General features: G+C 37.6%; 1 protein-coding gene across 1 annotated transcript; it reads left to right on the top strand.

Moving 5' to 3' along the window:
* LOC103151204 (GDNF family receptor alpha-1-like) lies at positions 1-27,844 on the top strand. Its single transcript, XM_007571127.2, has 10 exons — positions 1-640; positions 876-1,184; positions 3,898-3,981; positions 17,186-17,364; positions 17,610-17,782; positions 19,419-19,528; positions 21,778-21,912; positions 23,076-23,269; positions 25,950-25,997; positions 26,600-27,844. Exons 1-10 carry the CDS (start codon positions 604-606, stop codon positions 26,738-26,740), a joined length of 1,410 nt encoding a protein of 469 aa, XP_007571189.1. The 5' UTR covers positions 1-603; the 3' UTR covers positions 26,741-27,844.
* Positions 27,845-27,991: the final 147 nt, after the last annotated feature.

Raw genomic sequence — 27,991 nt, 5'->3', positions numbered from 1 at the left:
ATCCTTTCAGTTTCCCCACGGAGTGGAGGACGGTCCGGATCAAAGTGTCACTACTTTGTCTTTTCACCTGCTCTGCATGGGAGGATTTTTTTAAAAATTTTTATTTCATTTAATTTTTTTTACTTTTTCAGATGTTGGGGTATAATTTAAGCGCATTGATGGACAAATCCAACTTTCTCCGAACCTTCATTAAATTCCACTAATTGCTTAGAGCAGCGACTCTTTTCGCTGTTGTGCTTTTAGAAAGTTTGTCCTCCTCATGCGCAACTCAGTCAGCGCGCCTCGGCTGCTCAGTCAGAGCAGGCGGCACAGCAGCGGAGCGAAGTGGGAACAGTCAGTCAGCGCTGATTCATGACTTAGGCTACTTGTTCTGAGGGCTTTGCAGGAAACACACAAAAAAAAAAACCTCCGACGGATTCACAAGGCGGTGGTTTTATTCCAGAATCTGGATTGTCCCTGTCGGATCTAACACAATGCGTCGTCATTTCAACACACCTGAGCTGCAACCAGACGGAAAGTGGATCGATCTGACAAGTTCTTCTCACAGTTTATTTTAATTCCAGCAACAGTTGATTAGATCCTGAAAAACATCCAAAAAGCGCAATGATTTTAACTTTTGTCTTTATTTTATCCATTTGGGGTAAGTAGCTTTTTTTTCTTTAGACTTCTAACATTTCCATAAACTGCATCAGATTGATTTAACTTCATTTTCTCGCTGTAAATCCATTTTTTTGTGTTATGACTGATCAAGTTTGTAGCGCTCACTCCCTATTTTACGCCATCATATTTTCCTTCTCAAGCGCTGGCGCGCGTAAAACAGTCTAATGGTTTCCATTTATTCACAAACCTCACTTGAGTTTTCCCCCGACTCTCAGATTCGGTGGTCACCTTGAAAGGTGACGGCGGCGCAGCCTCCCGCGCAGCCCGTCTGGACTGTGTGAAGGCCAGCGAGCATTGTCTGAGGGAGTACTCCTGCAGCACCAAGTACCGGGTGATGAGGCAGTGCGTGGCGGGGAGGGAGAGCAACTTCAGCGCGGTCACCGGTCCCGAGGCGCAGGGCGAGTGCCGCAGCGCCATAGATGCCATGAAGCAGAGCTCCCTGTACAACTGCAGGTGCAGGAGAGGCATGAAGAAGGAGAAGAACTGCCTCAGGATTTTTTGGAGCATATTTCAGAGTTTACAAGGTGAGCTTTAAACTCAAGGGAGGCATAATGCATAGAAAATATACGCAAATACAATGAATAATTCAGTTCAGGGTTGGCCACTGTAATACAGGTGTCTAAATCTAAATAACAAATGAAACAAATGTTTACTGAATGTCAGACTTTGTTTCTAAAACTCTCTGTTCATTGCAGAATAATGAAGTTCAGGTTTGACTTGTCTAAGTGAATTAGATTTTGAGTAAGACATCCTACCAGAATGGAGTGGAGGTGGCAGAAATGCTTTGACTGAGACGCTTGGTCGCAGATTTGGGCTAACGATGGTAGAACACATCAGGGAAATGAGAGGGAAATTTATTCAATATTAAATTCTGCAGCATTACTTTTGGACCCCAACTTGCTTTTCAAAGCTAGAAGAATGAATAGCAACATACAGCTCTGGAGAAAAAAAAAGAGACCACTTAAAATGATCAGTTTCTCTCATTTTGCTTTTTATATGTGTATGTTTGAGTAAAACGAACGTTGTTCTTTTATTCTATGAACTACTGACAACATGTCTCTGAAATTCCTAGCAAAGATTTAGTGTTTATTAGCAGAAAAGTGCAATGGACTCTTCTTTTTTTTTCCACAGCTTGTCGTTGGAAATATAAATAAACTGACACCTTTCAGTCCATTCTGGTAGCTTATAAAATACTTAAAGCTGAGGGCAGGAATGACTCCACCAGGGTCAAACACCAACCTTGGCAAGAAGGACATATTCATGTGTCATGATTTGCGATTTCATCGGCTGCCAGAATCACACTGAGACACTGGAAATGACCCACACAATACTCCGCGAGAGTGGAAATGTAATGACTTGAGAGCGCGTCATATGAAGTCATGGTTGCCTTCATAAGCTGGAGAGCCCAGTGGCCTCAGGATGTTGGGTTAACTTTGAGTCATCTTACAGTCAGACAGTCGTTTGTTTTATTATCATTACCCTAAAGGTAACAACTGCAACCTCACGTTACAGTCTGAGCTTAGTATGTCTTTTGTGTGCTGTACTATTCAAGCTGCTTCCTTTTTTAAAAAAGTTTTTTAAAGAACAAAAGACAAACTTAAAGAAGAACTTCAATTTAAATATGTAAATATGACAGCAGCTTTAACAGCTGAAGTATTTGTTTCAAACATATAAAAAACTTTATGCATTGGTAACACAATGCAATCAGGTCCTTTTTTTGATTAAGCTAAATAATTATTGGGGTAATTTTTTTTATTACGTATGAGGTCAAAGCATGAACCCTGCTCTATATGAGGAGCATACACTTTGCAAGTAAAGGTTGAGGTATGTCGGGTGTTGGACCATAGGAAACAAGGTAATTTTTTCTCTTTGCCTGTAATTTTATGGGATTATTTTAAAAATAAAGTCAAACTGTTCCTCATTCAGTGACTCAAATTGCAGAAATGCACATATACATTTTCAGCTTTTGAATTCAGAGTCAGCTTTTTCATATTTCCTCATGGCAGATACACATTATAAGCTTCACACATACTGACATGTAATGATGCATGAGGTTCATGAGGTTGTTGTGTAGAGGACAGACCAAACATCTACACAAGCTGGATTTTGATGTGTGAATTGTGTTAATGTGCATTTTTAATGCTCAATCTAAAGTTGAGGACTAAAAAAAGTTGTGCAAGCAAGTCAATGATTGTAACATTCTGTAAATGCAAAAAATAAATAAATAAATTTAACAGATAATACCTAAATAAGAGTGTCGGTTTTCTATTAATACTTTATTATATTATTTTATTTGAAGTGATATGCCGTACAATCTCATCCCAGACTCTGTTAGTAACATTCAGAGAGTTAAATTCTGGTCTCATCTGACCAAACGTCACTGGCATATTCCATTTATTTCTGTAAATAATTTGCAGAAAACTATTAAGCAGTTAGTGTGCATAGAAGCTTTGGCAGCTGTGTGCATTTCTTCATGGAATACACACCTCCAAAGCTCTACATGTGGTCCTTGTCTCTTGGAAAAATCTTTTGATTATAATGCTTTTGAATCCTTTGACAAATTTCCAGCAATAAACATCTGGTCAAGGCTAGTTCACGGGGAAATGAAAATATGTCTGTAGCCAGTGCCATCGCTGTATTTTGCAGCAGTACGATCGTGAAGCTCTACAGAGAACTCTTGACTTTTAACCATCATGAGTTGCTTCTTATGCAATAATAAAATTAATAGGAGGAAGCAGAACTACATTCTATAGATTTCAGGTAATTTCATACATTTTTGTTGCCTCTTCTCTTCATGTTCCTAACATTTATTCCCTGTGATATTCCACTCATTACACATAATTACATTTCTGGAATCATTTGTTTTTGTCTTGTCTAGATTATTTGGGTTTTTACCAATGCCTGGTGTCAATTTTTTGTAAACAACAACAACAACAAAAAAAACCTTTGAAGTATTCAATAGTTGTCAGTCCCTCCATATATAAAGCAAAATACTGCTTCACTGATACGTGATAAACAGAACTGTGCTTCATTTTGGTTGCATACAAAATAAGTTACTTGTTACTTGTCAAAACCGTTGGGAATCCACTTTCGTTTCCAAAGACACTGACGTCCCCACAGGATGAAAGTAATGACAAGGCCCCATTATGCCATTAAGACAAACACACTCTGTCTCTCTGTCTCACACACACATGCAATTTCAAGCACACAGTGTTGACAATTTGTTTTGTTCTGCAGGTAACGATTTACTGGAATACTCTCCATATGAACCAGTCAATAGCCGGCTCTCAGACATCTTCCGCTTGGCTCCCATCATAGCTGGTAAGAGGTTTTTTTTAACCTCCTAAAGGTCTCAGTTTGTGTAGTGTTAAGTCACTGTTTATATCCCTGGTATTTCTCAGTTGCACTCCGTATAAGACGCCACATCACTGCAACACATCCGTCACCGTTTCTGACAACCGCTCTTTTTTCTATCGCCGTCTAGTTTTCAGGCTGTAGCTTTCAATGCCCATTATCCATCACAAAAGCTTTTATCTGCCACTGTGACCCATGGTACACAAAGCAGAATAATTTAGTATATTTGAGTTCCTGCCCTCGAAGCGATGATGAGAGGCCTGCGTGTTTTTCTGCTGTCATGGCGCTAATGCTGAACATCGCATTTATCTGCTAGTTGTGAAATAATCATCCTTTTAGAGCCGAGCTCGATGCGTCTGAGTTCCAGGAACCTGTTAGAGCTGAATCCCTGGATTTTAAAAAATAAATAAATAAAAAATGGCTTGTTTGCTTTTGTGAAAATATAAATGTCATACATGTCCACAGCCATCAACGGTGGACCTGTGAGCATACACTTAGGCAAGCCCATATTTAGTTTCGCAGAGGAGCAATTAGCCATCTGTCTGCATTCAGTTGCAATGATAGAGGAAGAGCTTTGTGACATGTGCAGAACCCTTTGGCACTCCACAGCGTTGGGCTTTCTGGCTGGAGGAATGCATCTGCTGAACTGGCCAGCCGCTATTTCGATGGAAAAAAACATTTGGCTTTGTTGTTTTTTTTTTCTTGTTTTTTGTTTCTTATGCTCTGCCTCCTGCTGTTTCTGGCTCTCGCTGTGGCAAAACCAACTTGCCATATTAGAGTCACTCTGCTCAGCATACAATGACTGAGTGTCTTAATGTATTTCAAACAGAGTGGAGAAAACATTATTAAGATCCACATTACTCTCCTGCAAAAATGCTGAAATGATGAGGTTTGGTGCCTGCCAAAAGAAATATTCCTTTGAACATTATATATTTTTCACGTTACATCCGCAACCATTAATGTATTTTTTTAATAGGTTTTTGGTGTCATAGAAACACAACTTAAGACATAGTTGTGAAATGGAAGAAAATGTGCAATAATAGAGGCAAGTCTTTTGGATTATGTCTACTAGCTTTTCAAATTCTGAAACTGACATTTCTGCTCATTCTTTGCCATTTTTTACCTGGAAGAGTCGTCTACGGTAGAAGGAGGGACCGGGTCGGTCGGCATGCTTTTTTTTTGTCTGTCGGCCATATTGGATTTAACCAAAATAATTTCTTGCATTTGCAGCTGATGACCAGTAGTTGATAGTGTATTTTATGATGCATTAGTGTCCACTTCAGTGGTCTGTGTGCATTTATAATGTAAAAATCCACAAAAAGCACAAGAAAATGGTTTTTAGATAGCTGACCACTGTCGTGACCGCTATGCAGGAAAAGGTTAAGAGGGGTTGTCCAGGCAGATATAAGTATTTATTTTCCACAACATATTCTATTTTGCATGTAGGTGAAAAAAGTTAGACTTTCGTCTCATCTGACCAGACAGAGCACCTCCTTTCACACATTTCAGATCGTTTTTTGCAATCTTGGCTTTCTCTTTCTCTGATTAATGCTCTACTTGCTTGGCCCGCCAATGTATGCACCATGTCTTGGCTCTAACAATCAAAGCAATGCAATATTTTTCTCCTGCTTTACAATCACGCAGTACTTTGTGATGGTTTAACACATAAAATTGCAGTAAAATATATTGACGTTTTTGTTTTAAAACATAAAACGGAAAAAAAAAATTCAAGGGTGTGTAAGTGCTGAAATCAGAAAGATAAAAATATTGTTAAAACTGTTCAAGGTCAACAGAAAATATGACCAAGAGACATCAATAATCTATATTAATGTAAAACTTTCACTACACAGTTTTCACTAAACCATTATATGCCTGAAGTAGCTTAGATGAGGCATCTGGCTGCAAAAAACTGGAATTATTTCACTGAAGAAATGAGAAATGCTGAAATCCTGATCAAGAGATCATTTGGAAACTTGATACACGCCTAATGTGCTATTCCATCAAAGTCAGTGACTGGGAATATGGAAGTCTGACAGGGTAACTTATCAGGATTATTATGTGTTATCACAAAAAACATCACATGTATTACCTATATTATATGAGCATTACAAGCTATGACGTTATGTGGCTGAAGATGAGCAGCAATTTTAACTTGTAGCTGTGTAAACAGCCACAGCGGCCTTAGAAAGAAAAAAAAAAACGTAATTCACCTAATGGGTTAGATATCACAAGTCCATTAACCGTAAGTGACCTCATTCCTGCCTGAAACTAAGCCAAGCATAAAATAATGCACATATGACTCAAGATAGAACTGAGTTATTGACTTGATGGTTGTTGTTAAGCATCCTAAAGTAAAACAAAGGCTCTAGGTGCTTCGACTATTACTCCTTGCTCTGTGTCTCCAAAATTAGTTGAAAAGAAAGTACTGTGTCACACACTTAAATCAACAATTAAGCATGAACAATTAAGCATTACATTATACTATTCATGTTGTTTTCAAAAAATAATAAGAAGTGAAATCCCCATTAAAAGGCAGAATCTGTATATGTAATTAAGGTTCCTTTCTAACAACTAATTTTCTTTTTTTATCCTGATTTTCACAAACTCAAAATTTTTTCTGACCCCAAACATTGTTTAATGCACATGGTTACAACTTTACTTATCTTTATTAATTATATTGGGAATCAGAAGTTAGCTATTCTTTAGCAATAACATACTGGACTGATCACTTGAATGATTGGCATTGAGGAATATTGCTGTTCATTTTATCTTAAGATGCTACAACACATATATTAGCATTAGCATGTAGCTTGCTATATCCAAACTACAGTCCTAGTCCTTGACTCTAGTTTAGTTAACAAGTCATATCTGGATATTTTGGGAAAATAAATATTTCCAAACAGCTCAATTTGTCTTTTTTGTCAGGGAAAAGTGCAGAAGCCTTCTTTTAGCCTGCTGAGAGGTAGGCACAGCAACAGGTAGGGGAGGGGCTGTTCTGCTTTAAAAACATGGTTGTTTTCTGAGTTTAGTCTAACAGAAAATGGTTGCAGTTATATAAGAAACTGGTAAAAGCTGAAATGCCAGGAAGTGACCAATTATTTTAATAATAATATTAACCTACGACTAAATAAAAGTATTACTGTAGTTATACATAAAATTATATTAAAAATAAAAGCAATCTTCTAGAAGTGTAAAATTTGAATTTGTGTGTTTTTTTTTTTTCCTACTTTGGGTGTCATGTAATCATCACATTAATAATTCAGACCTGCAGGCTTGAAACCCAAACCACTAACTACAAGCATGGTTTCCAGGAACAGATGAAATGAAATGCTGCATCTTTTAAAAATCAATAAACACAATCAATCTGTAAAGCTGCCTTTCAGTCACATAATACAACACATGAACTGACGGACGGTTGTGGTTGGAGTTTCTACAAAAAGATGTCGCATGTGCACAACTGAAACTCGCCTTGGTGGGGAATTCACATGTTTTTACTGTCACTGTTAAGTGTTTCAGATCATCAAACTAAATTTAAAATCAAGCTTTTTAAATTATGAGACAACTGTGATTGACCACATTTCATTGTTTATCTTCATTATCCAGATCTAAACTTGTTTACTGCCAGACAAGTAGATAATGAAATCACCTAAACAGAACCTGCCTGACAACATGAAGTAGGTAAAAAGAAAATCTATATAAAAAAAAAAGACAATTCATCATATCCCACTCGAAAAAAAATCAAGAATGGTTGATAGAAAAATGTAATGCATGCATCATACAGGAAAGAATTTCAAAAGGGGGTTGGACCCCAGTGAACAACAATGAGATCCATTAAAGAAAGAAACATGGAACATAGAAGTAGTAAACCTTCTTAGTACACTAACATTTTTCCCTAACTTTTCCAGAAAGTTACAAAAGAAGCCATTAACCCTTTCATGCATAGTGGTCACTGCAGTGGACAGCTATCTAAAAGCCATTTCCTTGTGCTTCTTGTGGATTTTTATGTTATAAATGTACACAGACCACTGAAGTGGACACTAATGCATCATAAAAAATACTATCAACTACTGGCCATCAGCTCCAAATGCAATAAATTATTTTTTGGTTAAATCCAATATGGCCGACAGACAAAAAAAAGGATGCCGACCGACCCGGTCCCTCCTTCTACTGTAGACGAGTCTTGCAGGTAAAAAAAAAATATTGTGACATCAGATGACCTCTAAAGAATAATGCTACTGATGTATTTTTCAAATAACAACTTTGTATTTGGAGAAAATTACAATTGATCACCTAAAAATAATTTTGTAAAACAGAAAAATATATTTTTTTTTACAAATTTTTTTCCTACTTTTTTATTCCTTAAGAAAATAAAAAAATTGAAAAAAAATCCTGACACAAAGGATCATAATTCATGCATGAAAGGGTTAAAAACACACTTCTAACCTCAGTGAAGCTCAGTGTTCTTGATTTGACTCTAAAAAAACAAAAAAACAAAATGGTGCACAACATTTTGGAAACCAGCATCACTTACAGTCAAACATGGTTGTGGAAGTGTGGAGGTCTCGCTCTGCTTTGCTTTTTGCTCAGCCTCACTTGATCTGAAGCAGACCGGCTGCTTCATCGTTGAATGATTCAAAAAATCTAAATGAAAGGTTTGGAATGGCCTAGTCAAAACCCGGGTATAAATCCAACTCAGATGCTCAAATAGCATGACTCCCAAGATAATTATTATTCTCAAAAGCCCTCCAGTGTGAAAGGATAAAAATAATCTGATAAAGGTATTTTTTTAACATAAGGCTTGTTGTTTTTCTCCATAATAAATAAAATCATCATTGGAAAACAGGGTTTTGATTCTTTCATGATACTAAAATGAGCTTACTTAAGTGGATCTAAACTTGTTATATTACATTTTTCATAGACATGAGAGCAAATTATGTATTTCTTCACTCATTTGATGCCATTACATTTAAATGGTTTATATTTTTAAATCCAATTTCAAAAGAGACAAAAATGCAGTTTTCTCCTGGAGGAAATCACAGATTTTGACCCAATCATGAACTACAGTGCTTAGTTCATATTTTATCAGTAGTCTGAGTTACAGAGCAATAAATTAAGCTCAGCTTGATTATCTTTCCAGAAAGCATCTCTAAAATAATCTGGATTTTTATAGTTCCCTGAGGGAACAGATTTATCTTCCAAAGCATGAGATTTTTATGCTGGTCCAGTGTGCATATGAACACAAGTAGTTCAGTATTTTACGGATAATTTTCCTGATTCGTACCTCTTTTCTCACTTCAATATTAGGAAAAGTTAAATGAGCCTCAGAGGTAGAAAACAACTGGTGTGCATGCTCTGATGTTTTAACACCAGACCTGAAATTTCAAACATTGGAGGACATCGTGCTGCTTGTATGAAGCCAATATTTCACCTGCCAAATACTCCAGAGGATTGAGCTCAAATTGTGCTCTGTAATCCAAAAACATATTAGAACGCAGAATTTGCTTTTCCAAGAGCTCACCATGACCTAACGTGCAAAATTGAGTTAATTTAAGCAAAACTGACTTAAAATAAGTCACGCCAAGAACATTATTTAGCAAATACAATTTTTAACATCAACTTCAGCTTGCACACACACACACACACACACTCGCACATTTGCATACTGGCTCACTGACTTTCACTCCGACATAAATAAATGGTGCTGGAAGACGAAGGCTCGGTTAAATGGCTTGAAAAACAGAAATTCCTCACCAAGATGAATGTACCTGATGGCCGAGCCATGACAGGCTGAGTACCACGAGCCAAGTGGGTATGCACTCATTGGAAATGCAGTCATTGGCTAACCATGGCTTAGAAATACAAAACCAAAGTGCTGTTGGCTGTAAGGAACACACAATAATATTTTTGGCAAGCATACACATATTTATGTGGGAAAAATCTTGATCAGTTCCTCATATTTGTTCCATCTTCTTTGCCAAATTGCCCAGTCAGATTGAAGTCTTGCAACAAATGGACACTGGACCGTTACAACACACAGATCTGAGCCACTCCATTGTAGATCTAGCTTTATGTTTAGTGCTCCTGTCCCTTGGGGAAGTAAATCCCTACCCAAGTCTCAAGTCATTCGCAGCATCCAACCGTTTTTCTTTCAGAACTTCCCTGCGTTTAACTCCATTCATTTTCCCATTTAATCTGACCAGCTTTACTGGCGCCGCTGTCCCCAAATCCGTTCACAAAGCGGTTTACATGTATCCAAAAATGCTACATTTTGATTTTAACTGACCAGATCACTTTCTTCCAAATGAAAAAAAAAATAAAGCACATATTTTGCATTTTCTATCCATATCACACAACACAATTTCACACAATAACTCATTTACAAATGTATGGATTAATAGCTTAGAGTCATGTATCCTGCTCAAGGACACTTCAAAGGAAGGGTGGGGGTGGAATCAAATTTACGGCCTTCTGTTTGTCTGACAACTGCTCTTCCCACTGAGCTACATGTTTGCCGTGTCCCCTACATGGCTTGTGGCCAAATGTAAACAAGATATCTTGTGGTTTTGGATATCCTTCCACAAGTTTCGCACAATAGTTTGTTGAGATTTCCACCCATTTTGCCAGACAGAGTCAGACTTGCAGCCTGCATGTTTAGCCCTGCCCCCATGTTCCTATCAGACACAGTAAGACTTTGTGGGGACCACTCCAAAAACATAAACCTCGTTCTGCTTAAGCCGCTTTATAGCAGAACTGGTTGCCTGCTTATCCAAAGCTAAATGTCTTGAGATGTTACTTCAATATTTGCACCTGGTTCTCTTTTCTCATGACGTCATCTATTTTGAGAAGAGCACCAGTTTCTCGAAGACAAAAATAAGATGTTGCCACCTCTGTATTTCACGGTTGGCATGGAAAAATGGTTTTTTCTTACTTACTTTTGGAGACATGACTTCTTCCAAGTCTTATTTCAGTGGAGCTTATTTATCAGCTTCCAATTGCATCTTCACGAGATCTTTAGTTTTGTTTTGGTGAATGCCTCCCTTTCATCCAAATGTTGTGATATAAGCTAATAGCATAAAGCCATATAGCATCAACATCTGGGTCCAAAGTTATAGTTATCTTAGTGTGAAGCAAACAGAACGTTTTTTCCAATATCCCTAAGCAGCCTAAAGAGAAATGGTTTATTCTGATTAAATATGAGCCAAAAAAAATGTGAAAAATAGTCAGAGCAAAAATAAAAAAAAGTCCTGTGTCTCTTTATTCAGCGCATACAAACTAATAGTTACAATACACAAAACTTATCAACTAAGCACCATTCTTGTATTTTGACAGCCATATTTTTTAATCATTTTGTAAACAAATGTTGAATTTGAGAAATCCAAACTTCTAGTTGTTACATTTAAAAGCATCTGCATTAATGTGTTTCTGTGAAAAGTAACCCCAACCCTTTTGAAAAATGACAATTGTGTCATCTTTAGGGAAAATGTGAACTCACAAATACAAAAAATGTGATTTTTCTTTTCTTCTTTTCTCAAAATAATTGCACAATTTGAAGATACAAAACCTAAATTATAACTAGGACAAGAAAAAGAAATGGATCTACAAGTAAACATCTGAATTCCTAAATGACATATTTTATAAGTGCGTCAGAAAGTTGCACATCTCAGTGAAAAGGTTTGGCTTGCTCACCCATATGCTGCAGTGACGATGCGCCATATGTCCGTTCAAGCTTACAGTACAGCACATCATCATGATTAGTGAGCCAAACCTGAAGCAGACGCTGTTATCCCACAATGTGGAGTTCCACCAAGGTAACAAAATATCTGCTTGGCTTTAAAAGCAAGTGATTTATTCTCTATAGGTGATTAAACGTTCTACAAAAGGGGAACATTTGGGAAACTTTCGCAGACTTCAACTATTGCTGACAATATTGCTGCGTCTGTTGGGTGCTTCATCCTAGCAAGTAATTTCTGCAAAAACACTATATCATTCCAGAATAAATGACTGGCACAAAGATTAAGGAGCAGCGGTTGCAGCAGGAGCTAAGAGGGATCTCACTAATTTCATGGGTGTACGTAATAAATGGGTCTTGAGTCTGATCATAAATATTAAGACTCTGGTGGGGATTTATGCATGCTAACCGGAGATTCGACAGAAAGGAGGGCAGCATGAGGGAAAGGCTCTGAGCGCTGGGTCTCTTTTTCCTGAATTGTGAAGGAACAATACGTTTATGGATGCAAAGGTTTAAAAGATTAACTTCACTCCTCATTCACAGAGTAACATATTGGATAATGACATGGCCTGAACTTTACATTTGAAAGGATTGACTATTTTAATGAGGCATCTTAATTTTTTCATGACCGGTTCTTGTGAGTGTAGTAGCTGGGCAGGTCGCCAGTCTATGATTTACTGAACTTTGCTTCATGCAGACATGATTACTTCAAATAATCATGATAAAGGCATGTTGGTAGGGAGCTGAAATCATAGCATCCTTTAATCCAATCCTGTGAGCTTTTATGGTTCTCGTTACTGTGGGATTATTAGTCATAGTAAGAGCTTTAGGGATTATCTTGCAGGTCAGTCACACTCTTGAGCTTCTTGGACAATGTCAGGCCTAAATCTTATAAAAAGACAAGAGGGTAAGTCCACAGCTGCATTTTCCTAATGCTCTTATTACACAGTGAAAGATAAGGAAGAGCTTGAGAATGTTCTTGTCAGACTATCCACAGTTGTCACTTTAAAACTAAACCCCACACTGGTAGCATCATGTAGTTGTTCTTTTTAAAGTGGTCTTTGTTTTTCATGATTTAAAAAAAACATTAAAGAACCAGACCGATTTCTATATTTCCAAGTGTTCAGCTAATTTGGAAAAAAAAAAAAATCTTGATGTAACTCACAAAACACTGATTGTGCTGAAAATAGCTCAAAATTCAGAAGATTGAAAAAAATAGTAAAAACTGAAAAGTAAACATACCAAAGCAAGACAAATTATTCAGGGGAATAACTTGTGTTCCTTTGTTGATATGCATTTTTACAGAAAACCTTTGGATTCTCCTGTAATTTGTCAACTTAAAGGCTCAGCTTCTTTCACAGACGTCTGAAAAATTGAGATCTGGAGACTATAAACTTAATTTGTATTTTTTTTTTTAGCTACTACTTTCTGATAGTTGGATGTTTTGAGTCACTGTCATGCTAAAGGACCCATCTGCAACACAACATTTGTTTTCTAGCTAAAGGAAGATGCTTTTTGTGAAAATACACCGACTAATAGAATAGGCACGGCTGCAAAGCATAACGCTTCCACCTCCGTGCTTCACTGTGGGAATGTCATTCTTGGGTCACACTCACCATTTCTCTTCCTCTAAACATGGCTGAGGTGATTCCAAAGAGTTCATTGTTGGTCTGACCAGGCCACAGCACTTTCTCTGAAGCTTTCTTTGACTTATTTAGAGCCAAACTTTCACTGTCTGTACTTGTGCCTTCAACATCAGGAATCTTCAAGATATCACAGTGCAACAACAACGGCGTTCTTGGTGAGCGAGGTCTCAGTTACCTCCAGATTATCAATAATCTCCTTAGGTTTCTCTTAAGTTGGCCAATTCCTCAACTTTCTCATGATCAACCTTCCATGGAGCTCAAGACAATTTTCATATCTCTGACAGTTTCCAACCTTCCTCCTGATGGTCCAGGTCTAACAGATTCATTATTTGGTCTGTAGCATCTTCTGACAGCACTCTGATCTTGTAGCTGGATCGGAAGAAATGAATCCTGTAGGCAGGTATGCTCCATATAAATACTGCATTAAGTCAGGGGTGTGTGATCTGTGTTGTAAAATTGATTTAAACTTTTATTTAATGGGGTTTTTTTAGTTGATATTCTGTCTCCAAATTAAAACGAAGCTACCATCTAAATTAGAGACTGTTCATTTTGTTATAAGTGAGAACACTCAGCAGGAGGATGAAATAATTATGTCCCCCACTGTAAAAGACAAATGCCAGCTCCAACTCCTCACTTTGCTAGAAAGCATTTTAAAAACCGTAGTTTGGATAACTATAATTTCACATGTTGCCCTCGGTGCATTACTGAAATTAATTCCCGCTCCAGGACACCGTAATTAACAACATTTTGGAACCATATTCAACGACGCCTGACTGACATCACTGGAAAGATCTCTTGTAGCAGCCCATTGAGAGCTGCCTATAGGGTCAGATTTCTGTTATGTCTGCTGTGGTGGCCTTGCTCAAGGGCAGCAACCTAAGAAGAGTGGCATATAGATTTGTTTTTCATTGTCAGATTTTTTTTTTTTTTGCATCTATCATCATAACATACAGAGGCACCCGCAAGTGACTTCTCATTCGTCGTGTATGATGGAAACTCTGAGATTTCACGGATATTAAGACTCCAATAAGCCAGATGACTTTATCAGATGCTTTCTGATAAAGTCAGACTCTTGTACGCAGCTATCCATACAAATCAGAACAAGAAACAACTTTAAAACAGCCTTTTTATAAAACTAAATTTGAAATGCAAAGACAGAAAACAGCGAGCAAGTGAAGAACCTCAGAAGTATTCACCTCTTATTTTTGTTTCTCTTCATATTTTGTGACATTACAACCACATATGATTTTGTTTTTTGTTTTTACAAATAACTGTGGTGTGCATTTGTTTTTTCAGTGCTCTTTACTTGTATAACCAAAGTGAATCTAGTTCGATTTTTTCAAAAGTGAACTAATTAAAGTCAGAGTTGCTCTGGTCAGATAGAATTAAAATGGAGCTCTTTTTCCTTTTAGTGTTAAACACTAGAGTTGATTTCTGCCTGTTCAAAGTTTAATATTCACAACTTCATTCCGTGTTTTTTTTTTTTTTTTTTTTTTGCAGAAAATCCTCTTATTTGAGGATTTTTTTAAGTAGAGTTTATCTGATATTCAACAGAAAATTTAGTTTGGCAAGATGAAAATCCTAGAATGTCATGCTATTGGCTGGAGCGCCATTCATTTCCTTTGGTGCTTATTGGCTGTATCCTGAAAAGCAAAGATAAGCAAGGCTGTAGATGTTAGTTTGTATATTACACTGTGTGTATTAGTGCATACTAAGGCAAATTTTGATTTCTGAACTATTAAAATACGCAGTTATATGTATTTTTATATGCATTTTTAGAGGGCACCTTAAGTATTTGTGGATTTTAGTCATTCAAAGGCAGCTGTGGTCTCTAACCAGGGGTCTACTATTTATATAGTGAAAATCTTTACAGTATCCCCACGGTGAACTATGATCGTGGCAGCATCATGCTTTGCATATGATTTTCTTCAACAGGGAAAGAGACTGTTTAGATTTAATAAGAAGATGGATGGGGCACAAAACGAGGCAGTACTGGAGGAAAACGTCCAGGAGGACAAAACTCTGAACATCCGGCCAGATCAAAGCAAAGCTGAATGACTGAACACTGAATATTTTTTCTCCATGAATGGATGAAAAATGTGGAAAAGTTCAAAAAAGCATGAAATCTTATGCAAGGCACTTCATGACATTAAGATGGCCTTTTTAAATGCAAAAATGCCCCAAAAGAAGATGTTTCTGTTCTCTGCTCTGGTGCAATGCCTCCATGCAAACCCACACTGTGACCTACACCTTCGGATTGCGCTCTCCTCTCTCTGTTCGCAGTTTGTATACATGTACAGACAAATGCCTTGTCATAATACCTTTTTTTTTTAAATTTTGTCTTTAATTCAACAGCAGTGTGCATTTTGCCTCGGGGTCACCTTAACTGGGGTAAAGCTGTCAGACCTTTGCCCTGAGAGACACAAACAAGAACTCCAGGATCACAGCCCAGATCTCTGAGAACTCGTCACATATAAGTAATGGATTCTGTAATATATGATTAACCTCAAGGTTCAAGAATGTATTCAGATTTAATCATAGCTCATTCTGTGGTGCATTGAAGAGTTCAGTGCGCTTCAATTCCACCTCAAAAAGCAAAATTACGGAGCTCATTCTTCCATGTCGAGGCCGAGGATAGAGTTTGTTCCACTGTGCAGGAGTCAGTGGAGCAGAAAGGGTTTTAACTACAATAAATGAGAAATAATAGGAAGCGAGGGGCATTATGTTGACCACACAATGCTCTTTTTATGAGATGAAAGTAAAGGCATACCAGAATGGAAGCAAGTTTGAGTGAGCTTATTTCCATATGAGTTTGTAATATGTAAATGGATAAGAAGAACAAAATTACACCATAAAAATGTTTAAATGGCTTATTTTGAAGCTGCGTTTGTGGATATTCTTACCACTAACTTTCAAGGCTTAAGGAACACCATGAAGACCAGAAGCCTGACTTTTTTTACATTCCAAAAGTAATTTTGTTGTGTTTGGAATCATTTTCCTGTCGGATCATTCAGATTTGTGAGTCGAGGTAAAACAGATATAGTCCTCCTACGTCATTATTCACCTCGATCCTGTCACCACTGTCCTTTACCGCTGGTTCTGTGTTTCTGTTGTTCTTAAACGACCTTAACATTTTTCTTTTGTCTGAACGTCAACATCCACACAATTAAAATTTTGCGCAACAGATTCAAAAACCACACGAGGGCCAAAAAAAACCCCCCAAAAAACAAAGAACTTTACATAAAACATACACATTTCGCCAGGAAGTCGAGTCAAATATCAAAATTATGCCTAAAGCTCAATGACTGGCTACAGGAAGGTTGTAGATGTTGAAGTGCAACATTTAGTCAGTGCATTTCTGAGCCTGCCGGTAAAATATCGGCCATGTGGGGATGAGACAAAACCAACTATTAAAAACTTTTTTGCCACAGTTGGAGTTTTGTTGTTATTCCACCCTGAAAAGTAACATTAAGGCTAAAATTAACATACCAGCCATTCTCCTGATGAATTACTTGTGATTAGAGTTGAAGTTCTAGTTATGTGGAGTCAGTGATATCCTTAATGAGGCAGAACAAAAATAAGGAGTCAAACTGACCTAACATACTTTTTTTGGACTGTAGAACCCACACATAATATACTCCAGGCTGGGATGCAAACACAGGAAACAGTATTTGTAACTGTACCATTGTGCAGTCTGCCATTTTCCTTTCACTTCAAAATTATGCACTACTGTTATAGCATGCTACAAGAAAGCCTAGAATCTTCAGTTCAACATATTCCATTTTTTCTGTCCCAGCTGAGCCTGCATCCACAAAGGAGAACAACTGTCTGAGTGCTGCCAAGGCCTGTAACCTGAATGACACCTGCAAGAAATACCGCTCTGCTTACATCAACCCCTGCACTAGCAGGGTGTCTGCTGCTGAGGTCTGCAACAAGCGCAAGTGCCACAAGGCCCTACGACAGTTCTTTGACAAGGTAATTAAGCATGCCAGGTTTAAGAGCTTTTATTGTCTTCCATTTTGATGCCTGACGTTCAGCCTAACATTTCTCAAAATGATCAAAAACTTGCTTCCATCACAGTTCTAAATGGGATTTCACTTTCAACGCGGTGTCTTTGTAAATGTCTCAGCTGGGAAAATGTTGTAGCCCTGTGCGCCGCAGTACATTACTAAAAAACACAGTTTCACTTGTGTGTTTTCTGTGTTTGTTCCAAAATCAAGGTTCCACCTAAGCACAGCTACGGGATGCTGTTTTGCTCCTGTCCAGCGGGAGATCAGATGGCTTGTGCAGAACGCAGAAGACAAACCATCGTACCGATTTGCTCCTATGAGGATAAAGACAAGCCCAACTGTCTTTCTCTGCAGAACACATGCAAGACTAACTACATCTGCAGGTAAAACAGGAATCTTTAACAGGTTTAAATGTTAACTGAATCCTCTTTTGCACCTTGCTGGTTCTGGGTTGGATTTCCTTTTGCCTTCGACACTGCCTTAATCCACCATGACACAGATTTAAGAATTTGCCAGAAGTTGCTGCAGATTTGTCAGCTGCACAGACACAATGTGAATCTCCTGTTCCACCACAGTTCAGTGGTGCTCTGTTGGAATGAGATGTGGTCACTGTGGAGGCCATTGAACTCATTGTTCTGTTCAAGAAACCAGGTGGAGGTTATTAGAAAGAAAGCATGGATAGGATGTTTAAACTGAGATCATAAAGTGATGATTTAGGTGGGCAGTGGCTTTTAAATGATGCTCAACTCTTACTAAAGGCGGCCAAATTGTGTGTCTCCACTAAGTTTAAACTCATTGAGCCAGGTTTTTTTTTTTTTTTTGCAATCTGTATTTGTGGGCACTCAAAGCACCAACAACCACTTAACTTCTTCACCATCTGAAGCTTGGTTTGAATTTGAGCAAGTTGTCTTCATTACGTCCCTGTAGATGTCTACGTGCTTTGATTTGCTGCCATGTGGTTGAACAAGTTTAGCTTATAAAGTGGCTAGTGAAAATATATAATGTCTGCAACATGATGAACTAAATATATCACTGAAGAACTAAAGGGAATGATGTTTTTTCAGCATCGTTCCCTGCTCTTTCTTCAGTGTCATCTTAAATCTTCCGCATGAAGTATCCTAACCTTTGACCTTAGAGACAGATTTCAGCACCAATATTTTATTCAACACACTGAGGTCAAACTGAGTGCATCATCTCAACCATATATAGCCAAGTACAAAACTGTTCATTCTCCTGGCAGTTTTAGGCATTCTGTTTGCTCCGTCCATCAGATTCAAGTCAGAACCAGTTCAAAATGATTTGTTCCAGTCGGAAAAATAAAGCATGATGGTAAAAGATTTAAGACGAAATCTGCAAGGCGTATGAAAATTGCACCAATATAGAAGCAAAGTTCAAAACACTGTAAGAATAGATTACTTTATTTAAAACATTTTTCTACTTATTGCAAAATTATTTACTGCAAAACTGAATCATTTTTCCATCTTCATTACACTTTTTTATTGTTAGGGTTATGTGTATGTTGGCGTCTCCTACTTATCCGTCACTTTGCTCTAGATACGTTGTGAATTTCCCCACTGAGGTTTTTTTTTTTTTTTTTATTTCAGCAGCAAATTTAATGTTTTTGATTGTTTATTCAATGTTGCATGACTCTTTGTTTTTGTGTTTAATGGTGTAAAGCACTATGAAATGCCTTGCTGCTGAAATGTGCAATACAAATAAAATTTGATTGATTGAATTTGAATAATTTTCACCTTCACTGTGCAGCAAAACAAAAGTTCGGTGAAAACTTGTCCAGATTTATAGATACAAACATTTAATGAAGTTATGTCCATCTTGATTTGATTGATTCACTCAATCTTTGCACTGTATCTTGTTTAAACATGAGCAAACAAACTCTAAACCCTAAAGAGCTGTTCTACTAGATCTTTCTTGGAGAGTGATTTCAGAAGTAGGACACAAAAGCATTGTTTTAAGAAGCTTTCATCGACAACATGTGTCATGTATCTCCATTGCTGATAGATCAAGGCTGGCGGACTTTCTCAGCAACTGTCAGCCCGAAGCTGGTTCCATATCTGGCTGTCTTCTAGAGAACTACGCCAACTGCCTGCTCTCCTATTCAGGTCTTATTGGTAAGTTCTTCGTAGTCCATAGATGTATTGGACATATTTTTCATCAAGGACCCGTGATCTTACTGAACTGTGCTCTCAATTATTGCCACACCTGGTAAAAATGTGAAACATTGTCTTCTTGTGGTAGCACAACCTCATATTAAACATTTTAGAACAATCCAAAATATATTTTTGTACATTGTTTCAGTGTGGAATAAAATGCTGTGTACAAAAATACCCTGTCATCGTCAAACAAGAAATCACTGTGTTCCAGTTGTAGCTTTAAAATACATCCACAGCCTCCAATTACCTCAAATGTGTCAGTTAACCTATCAGAAGTTTCCAAAACTAATACGTCATCATCTGGACTTTCCTCCATTGTTTGAAGAGGAATTATTCATTCTGCATGTCTTCTGATTTTGAAGATGTTAAATAATTCTCTGACAGGTTCTTTCCTTCAGTATCGAGGCATCTTGCAAATAGAAATCATTTTGGTCATTCTAACTGACCTAGAACAAAAGACGTTTGGTCTGTTTTACCTTTAGATGGTGAGAAAAAAGGTGTAAGTGTCTATTCACTGTATGTAAACTTCTGGTTCAACTGTATAACGCAATTATTCACAGTCCTGTTAATACTTATGTCAACCCCTTACTCACAATGTTGACGCATACAGAGAGGGGAATGTACAAGTTTACGTAATCATCCAGAGTTCTGAGACTTCAGTATTTTCCAATAAGATTTATTTATGTCTGTGAATTGAAATTGCCATCAAAGAAAGTCTGGTGAAGCATTTCACTGCTCTGTTGACCATAAGCCATATTATACAACTTAAAAACCCAGTGAGGATTTTTGTTAAAATGTGGTATTTGGAAAAAGTCTAGTCTGCTGTGCATTTTTTAGAAGTTTCTCAGATTCTCCATCAAACTTTAGAATGGGAACAGAGTAGTTTTACATGCATTTGTCCTTTGAACAATTTCAGTCTCACCTGCCTAAAAACACACAATTTCCAGCTAAAGTACCAGTAGAGTTTGTCCAACTCCACATGTTTATGTCAGTGACGGCAGGGATGGAAAGTTGTCTTCATGTAAATGGCTCCAGATTGCTGTTATGGAGACATACTGACCCCATTAGTGCCCCTTTGAGATTTGTTTATCTTCTTTAACTATTTTTCTCAGTGGAAATGAAACTTTATACTTTATATTCGGGTCCTCACCCAACCTTGTGTGTTACAACTTTGTTTTAAACTTATTTCTTATTTAGGTTAATAGCTATTTTACCCATTTGTAAATCAACACACATACGTATGTCGTCTTGCCATGTTCTCTGTTTTTACTCATTTTGAAGAATAAGGATCCTACTTTTCATATCTTGTCCAGGGCACGAAAATTACAGAGTGAGCAAAGTTATTTTTTATACTTTCTTGCTTAATAGGTCACTAAAAAGATAGAGACTATTCTTAACAACCACAATATGATGCTGACTAAAAATCCTTATTTGTTTTTTCCAACAACTTTCTAGCATAGCTGATGCATTCTTCTACACATTCACATGTGGACTACATACATACAACAGATCATTTACAGGTGCTCGTTGAAAAGCCAAGCAGTTTAGCCTGTGTTTGTTCTGCAGAGCAAAGGTTAAACCAGCTGATCAGCCAGGCTGGCAAACACCTTATATTACAGCAGCAACGCTGCAGTGCGAACATTTCACTGCAGCTCATTGTGCAGTAACAGATCTTGTTCCAGTCTTCCTTTCATCAGGGGGTTTCATTACGCAGAAAGGAAAATGACGTCCCACAGAGTTTTTGAAATGAGATTTGAACACAGTGCAACGGAGGCCAATTGCAGTCTCAACAGGCAGAAATTTCAATCTACACCACAGATATCATGCTTCACACAGTTTATTCCCTCTACTTCTCCCACCCGACAGGTTCCTGACGCCACGCCACAGAATCTGCTTGTAATTGCAGAAATCAAACCTACTTGGCCTCAAACTTCCTTCAAAAAGGCAGACAATTAGTCTTTGCTTGATATTACAGCTTACTAAGGAATTTTATCATTTTATCACTCACTGCAATTTCCCTGGGCGATGTAAATGGAATAAAAGCTCCTTATAACACAGAGTAAGCCCACTCTCACTGGCTGACCTGGACATTTTAATTTAGCATAAAAGGCCAAAAACAGTTCCTGCTAAACCACAAGTGCCCTATTAAATGGTTTCAACCAGAGTAGCAATGACTAACAGGGGTCCTATTCTGCTTTATGCTGCAGGTACAGTGATGACTCCCAATTATGTGCGGTCTTCTGGCATTAGCCTGTCACCATGGTGTGACTGCAGCAGCAGCGGGAACAGCAAGCCAGACTGTGATAAATTCGCTGAGTTTTTCACCAACAATCGATGTCTCCGTGAGTTCCAGCATTCTGTTTTCCGTAACACGTACAATGCTTTGCTAAAGTATTTATACTCCCCAAACTATTACAGGTTGAGAAAAAAGTTGGGGTTTTTCTATATATTTTGGGAGGTTTTATGTAATAGAGTAAGTAAGTAGTGAATAATTGTAACGTGATAATGTTCTACAAAAAAAAAAAAAGAAAAGTGTGGGATTTATTGGTTCCCCCACTTTACTAAAAATGACAGCTAATTGAGAATTTGCGGAAATCCTTGAAAATTCAACGTTCACATCTAGTCTCACTGAGAATTCAATGTTGGAAGAAAGGGGGAAAATTTTAGTGACTAGATGAGCAGAGCTGGTAGAGACATAATTCAAAACATTGTTTCTTGTCATGTTTTAGTTTCAAACACAGGCAGAACGTAAAGTGAAAGTTCCTTCATATTAAAAACATAAAAAGTGGCAGATAGGGATCAGGACAAGAAGCCAGCAGAAATGCAAAGGACCATAAGACAGGAGGACAGAGAAAAATCAAGAAGGCAACAGCAGAAACTGAGAGACTTAAATAGTGGTGAGTTTGATTACTGACAAGAGGCAGGTGGCTGATTGAAAACAGGGTGCAGCTGTGAGAGAAGGAAAACGTGGAGACTAACATAGAAGGGGCTGAACAGAGTAAAACAGATTTAAACTGAAGGGGAAAAGCCTGACAAATCTAAAAGATAAACAGAAGAATGCAAGAAACACGCCAAGAACTTACAAATGAAACTAAAGAGAGCAAGACCTGTTCAGCAATCACAGGTGATACAAACACAAATGAAAACATTTTTACTAGCTACATTTTTTTTTGAAGAAAACTTTGAAAACTTCCACTTCACAATTATGCACTACTTTGTGGTAATCTATTACATGAAATCTTTTGTAACCGTAAAAGTTGTGCGAGTACATAACCATATTTATTTGCATATGTTTAGGTAGCCTGTTTTTATTACTTGGGCTTTTTAAATCGCTAAATGTGATGCAACTGTATTAATCCATCATATCAAACACAGAGCAGCTGAATGAAAGTCATGCTATCTGGTGCAAATTTTGTCCCACATCTGCCATGTTTTCTGTTTCCCTGACATGCTCCATTTATTCTGTTCAGAAAGTCGATAGGATCAATACTTCCTTCTTGTTTAGGTAATGCCATAAAGGCATTTGGTAACGGTACTGATGTTGGAGTATGGCAACCGCAACCCCCCATTCAACCCACTGTGGAGCCAAGCATCACTCGTAGGGGTAAAGCTTGGACGAACAGCGTTGTGGACGTCCTGACAGACGTGAACCAACTGGGCGCCAATAGTGACTCGTTTCACATTTGTGGACCCTTGCAGGTGAGTTTTGAAAAGAAAATCTTAAATTTTGCTGTACAGAAACATTTAAATCTATTTTTGCTGAAAGGTTTAATGAAAATGGAATGCTGGGAAAGCCTTATCAGGAGAAAACTTTAGAAACTTCCCCGAACTTGGAAACGAAAATGCCTCATCCCAACTTTAGACCTTAGGAGGTCACCAAGAAATCCATTCAGGGCTTCAGTTTGACTGTCAGATGTCTGAATCCGTCACTGTGATAGATCAGCGAAGGTTTTATAACGGCATGCACAGAATCCCGCCTCCTGGGCAGAAAGTGGATATGTCAATGTGGAGTCACATTTTCAGAAGCTGTCACGTCAAAGCTAATTGGATGCCTCGGTAACCTCAGAAATGGCCTGAAGGTTCAGTCTGTTTGTGACAATGTCAGTGTGCAGGCAGGAGCTAAAGCCAAAGGGATCTCCCTCATATTCCCCGCCTCAATCCTGGAAGATCAGTTATTGGAAAGGACACGAGTCTAGAATTTTTTTTTAACTTGTTCTCACTCATAAGTGTTCTTACATGATCAAATTAAAAGTGTCTGAATTTTCCCAAACTCAAATTTTCAGTTGCTATTTTTAAATTCTAAAAATTCTGAACTGATGGCAGAGAGAGGAAGAGTTGTATGGCAAGATAAATGGTCATATAATCATAGTTTATCAGTGCCTAATAGACACAAAGCATCTTTAAAATCTACTTAAATGATTTCATGTTCTTAAGTCTTAAGTCACCAAACAAAGCCATGACAAGTGAGTGGCATTTTCTATTTATTTTGTTTGTATCTTGTTTGCAAAGAACTAAAAAACAATAATTGTCATGTTTTATTTTGCGCTAGATATTTCTTAATTTGGGTCTTAATTCAACTTTATTTGGCATTCAGTTTGTAGGTCATTGTAAAAGTCAAAGTGAAGAAAAAAACCGTTCTGTCTGTAAAGTGCTGACATTACTTCCACAGCTTTAATAAGATGTAGTGGATCTCAGAATTGTACGAACACCTCGTTATACAAACCTAAGTTACAAAAGATCACAATGATTAAAGAAAAGATTAGACAACTGTGATATTACAAAAGCTAGAAGTTTGTTTTTTCTTGCCAGTACTGGTTGTGTCGTTCATGTGACGGCAATCTCCTGGAACAGGATTCCAAGACAGAAACCTTTACTTAAAAACATCCAGCCATGGCTAAAATTCACCCTAAAAACCATGAAGAGGGGTTACAGTCTGATGGAACTAAAACTCAACTTTCGATAAAGGGGGGAGGCAAAGAATCAACGCTGCACGTCACCATCTAGCATCATGCTCTAAGGTTACTTTTCTTCAGAGTTAACTGGGCCATTTTTATAGATCTGTTTTTGTTAAAGATGAACAGTTCTATATGTTCATCAGTTTTGATGTAAAACCTTCATTTGGTTGCAAGAAAATGGCGATGAAAATGGATTTAGCTTTTCAGTGCTACAGTGGGACCAAACATGCATCCAAATGAATGAAAACCAGAATAAAATGAAAGTTCTGGGGTGGCCTAACCAGAGATTAGAGCTAATTATGACAGAAAATCAGTTGGAGTCACCTGAAGAGGTATGCTGACGAGAGGATGATCGATTTGGAGAACGTTTGTAAGATGGAATGGATAATTATTACCAATTATTAAGGTGTGATATAGAAGATTGAATGCTGAAATTCAGTCCAAAGATGGAACAAAGTATTAGTTTAAAGCTATGAATCCTTATGCAACCAGGTGATTGCGTCTTTATCCCCCCCCCCCAACAGATTTGCATATTCTTCAGTTGAGCTGTACAAGTTTTAATGTCACATTTTAATGTCACTTTATTCTACACCACCAGAATCTGGCATTTTAGCAGAGGTGTGTGCGCTTTTAAAACCCACTGCATCACGTTAAGACTATTTTGTGTTTCACAAACATCCAGTTCCCTGAATTCAAAATGCTACGTATATTCACCATTTTTATTTGTACTTAATTTTGCTCAACTGTCTCAGAACCCGCTGCAACCCCTGTGGACAGATTTTGGCCCGATCAACACGCTCACGATATCTGCTATTCTCTCCTGATAAATACTTTGGGGCTTTTTTCTTATAAATGAGATCATATCACAGAGCCTCCTCTAACCGAAACAATCTATCATATTGGCTTTTAATAGCGATAATATGATTTATCACCCGTAAAGCATCCTTTAGGAGGAAAGACCTCCAATACAGCAATTAATCATTCTTTCTCATAACCCTGGTTTGTAGGATTCTTTCTGCTTAGAAATCACCACATGGAGTGTTTATTCTGTTTCCAAACCACCGCAGATTCCCCTTATCATTTTCTGCACCCAAACACTGTATCTATGAGGTTGCATTTTATTTTGTTTATCTATTTGTATGTGCAAATACAGTTTTTATATATATATGAATGCAAAGGTTTTGAGGAAACTGAAAAAAGTTTTAATGTAATAAACTGATGTAACCTTGAGCTTGCACAAGCAGAGGGAAAATTACACCAAAAGTTTACACCACCAGAGATTTGTGGGGATAAAACAGTCTGTGGTTTGTATCGTATCGTTTTTCATCGCCCTCAGTCGGGCTGTGGAGAACTTAATAAAAAACAGAAATCAAATTTAATGCGTTTCTACCTCCTCACTTCTGTTTTCTTTTTCTCCCTTCAAGGTCCAAAATCTGGTCTCAAATCAAACAGCAAAAGCAGCTTTTTGTCCGGTAAGACTCGTTTTATTAAGCGCCTGAAGTTTCTACGGTTCCCATAAGACCAAACAATCCTGGGTCTATATTTATTAGAGTTTCAGCTAATATATGAAGTGTTACATTTCATTCCCTATATGTGTCTAAGCAATCTTTTAACTGTTATTTGAGCTGCTTCTGTAGGTATCCTTCCCCACCAGGTCATTATTGTAAAAAAAAACTGTTCTTAACTCTCCAGGTTAAATAAAAGGTTAAAAAAATAACATTTTACATTTTGCTTTTAACTTCTCAACATCTTTAATTATTGCATTCTGACAAGCATCTGTGAGTTTTAAAGAAAAGCTTGATTTTTACTGGATTCTGTTTAGGTGACTTGATCTGGGTCTGCTGGATTTTATAAGGTGCATCAAAGTAAAGGGGTTCATGCCAGGGTTTTTGAAAAGAACTGTGAAAACCATTTATTGTTTTCACTTCACATGAAATCCCAAGAAAAATGTATTGAGCTTTATGGTTGTGATGTAGAAAAAAATTAAAAGTGGTGTTAATTCTGCAAAATATTGTAAGTAAATGATAAAACTTTCCATACGACAAAAAACTAACTGATTTGTTTTTTCCTTCAGAACCACCAGCTGGATGAATCTGGCACTTTGAATGCCATTGCTGGACGTTCACCATCTGAACTGAACTCCTTGCATCTCTCAACTTTAGTCCTCTCAGTGGCCTCAACAGCATTACAGCTCAAAGGTTTCCTGTTTCTGTAGGAGCCAAAGACTGGAGGTCAACCTTTCTGGTCTTAAGACGCAATCAGTCATATTAATTCAGACACTCACCGAACTGGAACCTCTAGGTTTTTCTGAAATCATAGCCACTCGTGGGTCAGATTTGTGGACGCCTGTCACTGAGATGTCAGCTCATTTGCCTTCCAAAGCCCTGTGGAAGTCATTTGCAAAGACTCTGCATATTTGACTGAGTGGAGTGCAGGTGGAAACTGCTTCGAGCATGAAATCATGCATTCTCTGCTTGATTTGTCGCAGTTGAGGGAAAAGCTAAACATGTGGGAAGCAAAAGGGAAAACCATGGACATACAACACATTTCATAGATGCATTGGATTATGATCAATGAGGTCATTCAAACGTCCATTTTGTCTGAAAAATCTAACTACGACAAAGACAAATCTGCCCAAAAAGTCCGCAACAACGTTCTCTAATACATGTTTGGCGTTATTTATAGAGCAGCTCTGTAGATCTGGTCGTCAAGGTGGTTTGTGGCTTTTATCATGTACACCTCACTTTGTGCATAGAAATATACAGGTGCAAACTCTGTTCCAGTATGCTGCTGTTAGCTTGTAAAGAATATTGTCTGTAACATTTTGAGAGTGTAAATTAGTACAGGTGACTGAGCTTTATCCAGCCTAATTGTGATTTATGAAATGTGATGAGATGTGCTTCTTTTCTCATGTGGTTACAGATTTGACTTTATGTGAATATATTTTGATGGAAAAGTGCATCATTTCTCTTAGGTATCAAAGTATTTGTAAACGCAATCCATAGAATTTACAAAGAAATAATAAAAAAAAGGCACTGGTCTCATCCAGAAATTCGAGGACCACACACTTCTATTTTTTCCACGTTATTATTTCTTTGCAAAGCGCAAAGGGAACAAGGGTTTGATGAATAAACAATGTGTAAATACCCACGAGCAGAGTTAATGTCAAAAGACAAAAGCCAGCAGACATTAATTGCCTGCAATTAGAGCTGGTCTGAAGGGACGGAAAGATAAAAACACGTAGTTAGTTTGTACTAAATGGATCGAGTTAACAGACTTTCAACGAATGTACAACACAATAAAGGCTCATTTCTAAACATCTTTAGCATTTCTAAAAATGCAATGTGTCTGTTGTAATTACTGATCTCTGTTGACAACTGAATAACAGTACCTATAATGAATTGATCCAAGATGGAGGGCATAAGATTGTTGTTTTGAGATTGAAAAAAAGAAGCATATTATTTAA

The sequence above is a fragment of the Poecilia formosa genome, unplaced genomic scaffold (assembly GCF_000485575.1).
Source record: "Poecilia formosa unplaced genomic scaffold, Poecilia_formosa-5.1.2 Scaffold274, whole genome shotgun sequence".
NCBI lineage: Eukaryota > Metazoa > Chordata > Actinopteri > Cyprinodontiformes > Poeciliidae > Poecilia > Poecilia formosa.
This window is presented reverse-complemented; position numbering and strand designations above follow the sequence as displayed.

What these genes read in the sequence shown, in the direction of transcription:
- LOC103151204 (XM_007571127.2), top strand. Translation starts at nt 604, where the DNA reads ATGATTTTAACTTTTGTCTTTATTTTATCCATTTGGG. An exon ending in CTTTATTTTATCCATTTGGG is followed by an intron (nt 641 to 875) that starts GTAAGTAGCTTT and finishes CCCGACTCTCAG; the next exon opens with ATTCGGTGGTCACCTTGAAA. An exon ending in AAGACTAACTACATCTGCAG is followed by an intron (nt 17,783 to 19,418) that starts GTAAAACAGGAA and finishes CATTGCTGATAG; the next exon opens with ATCAAGGCTGGCGGACTTTC.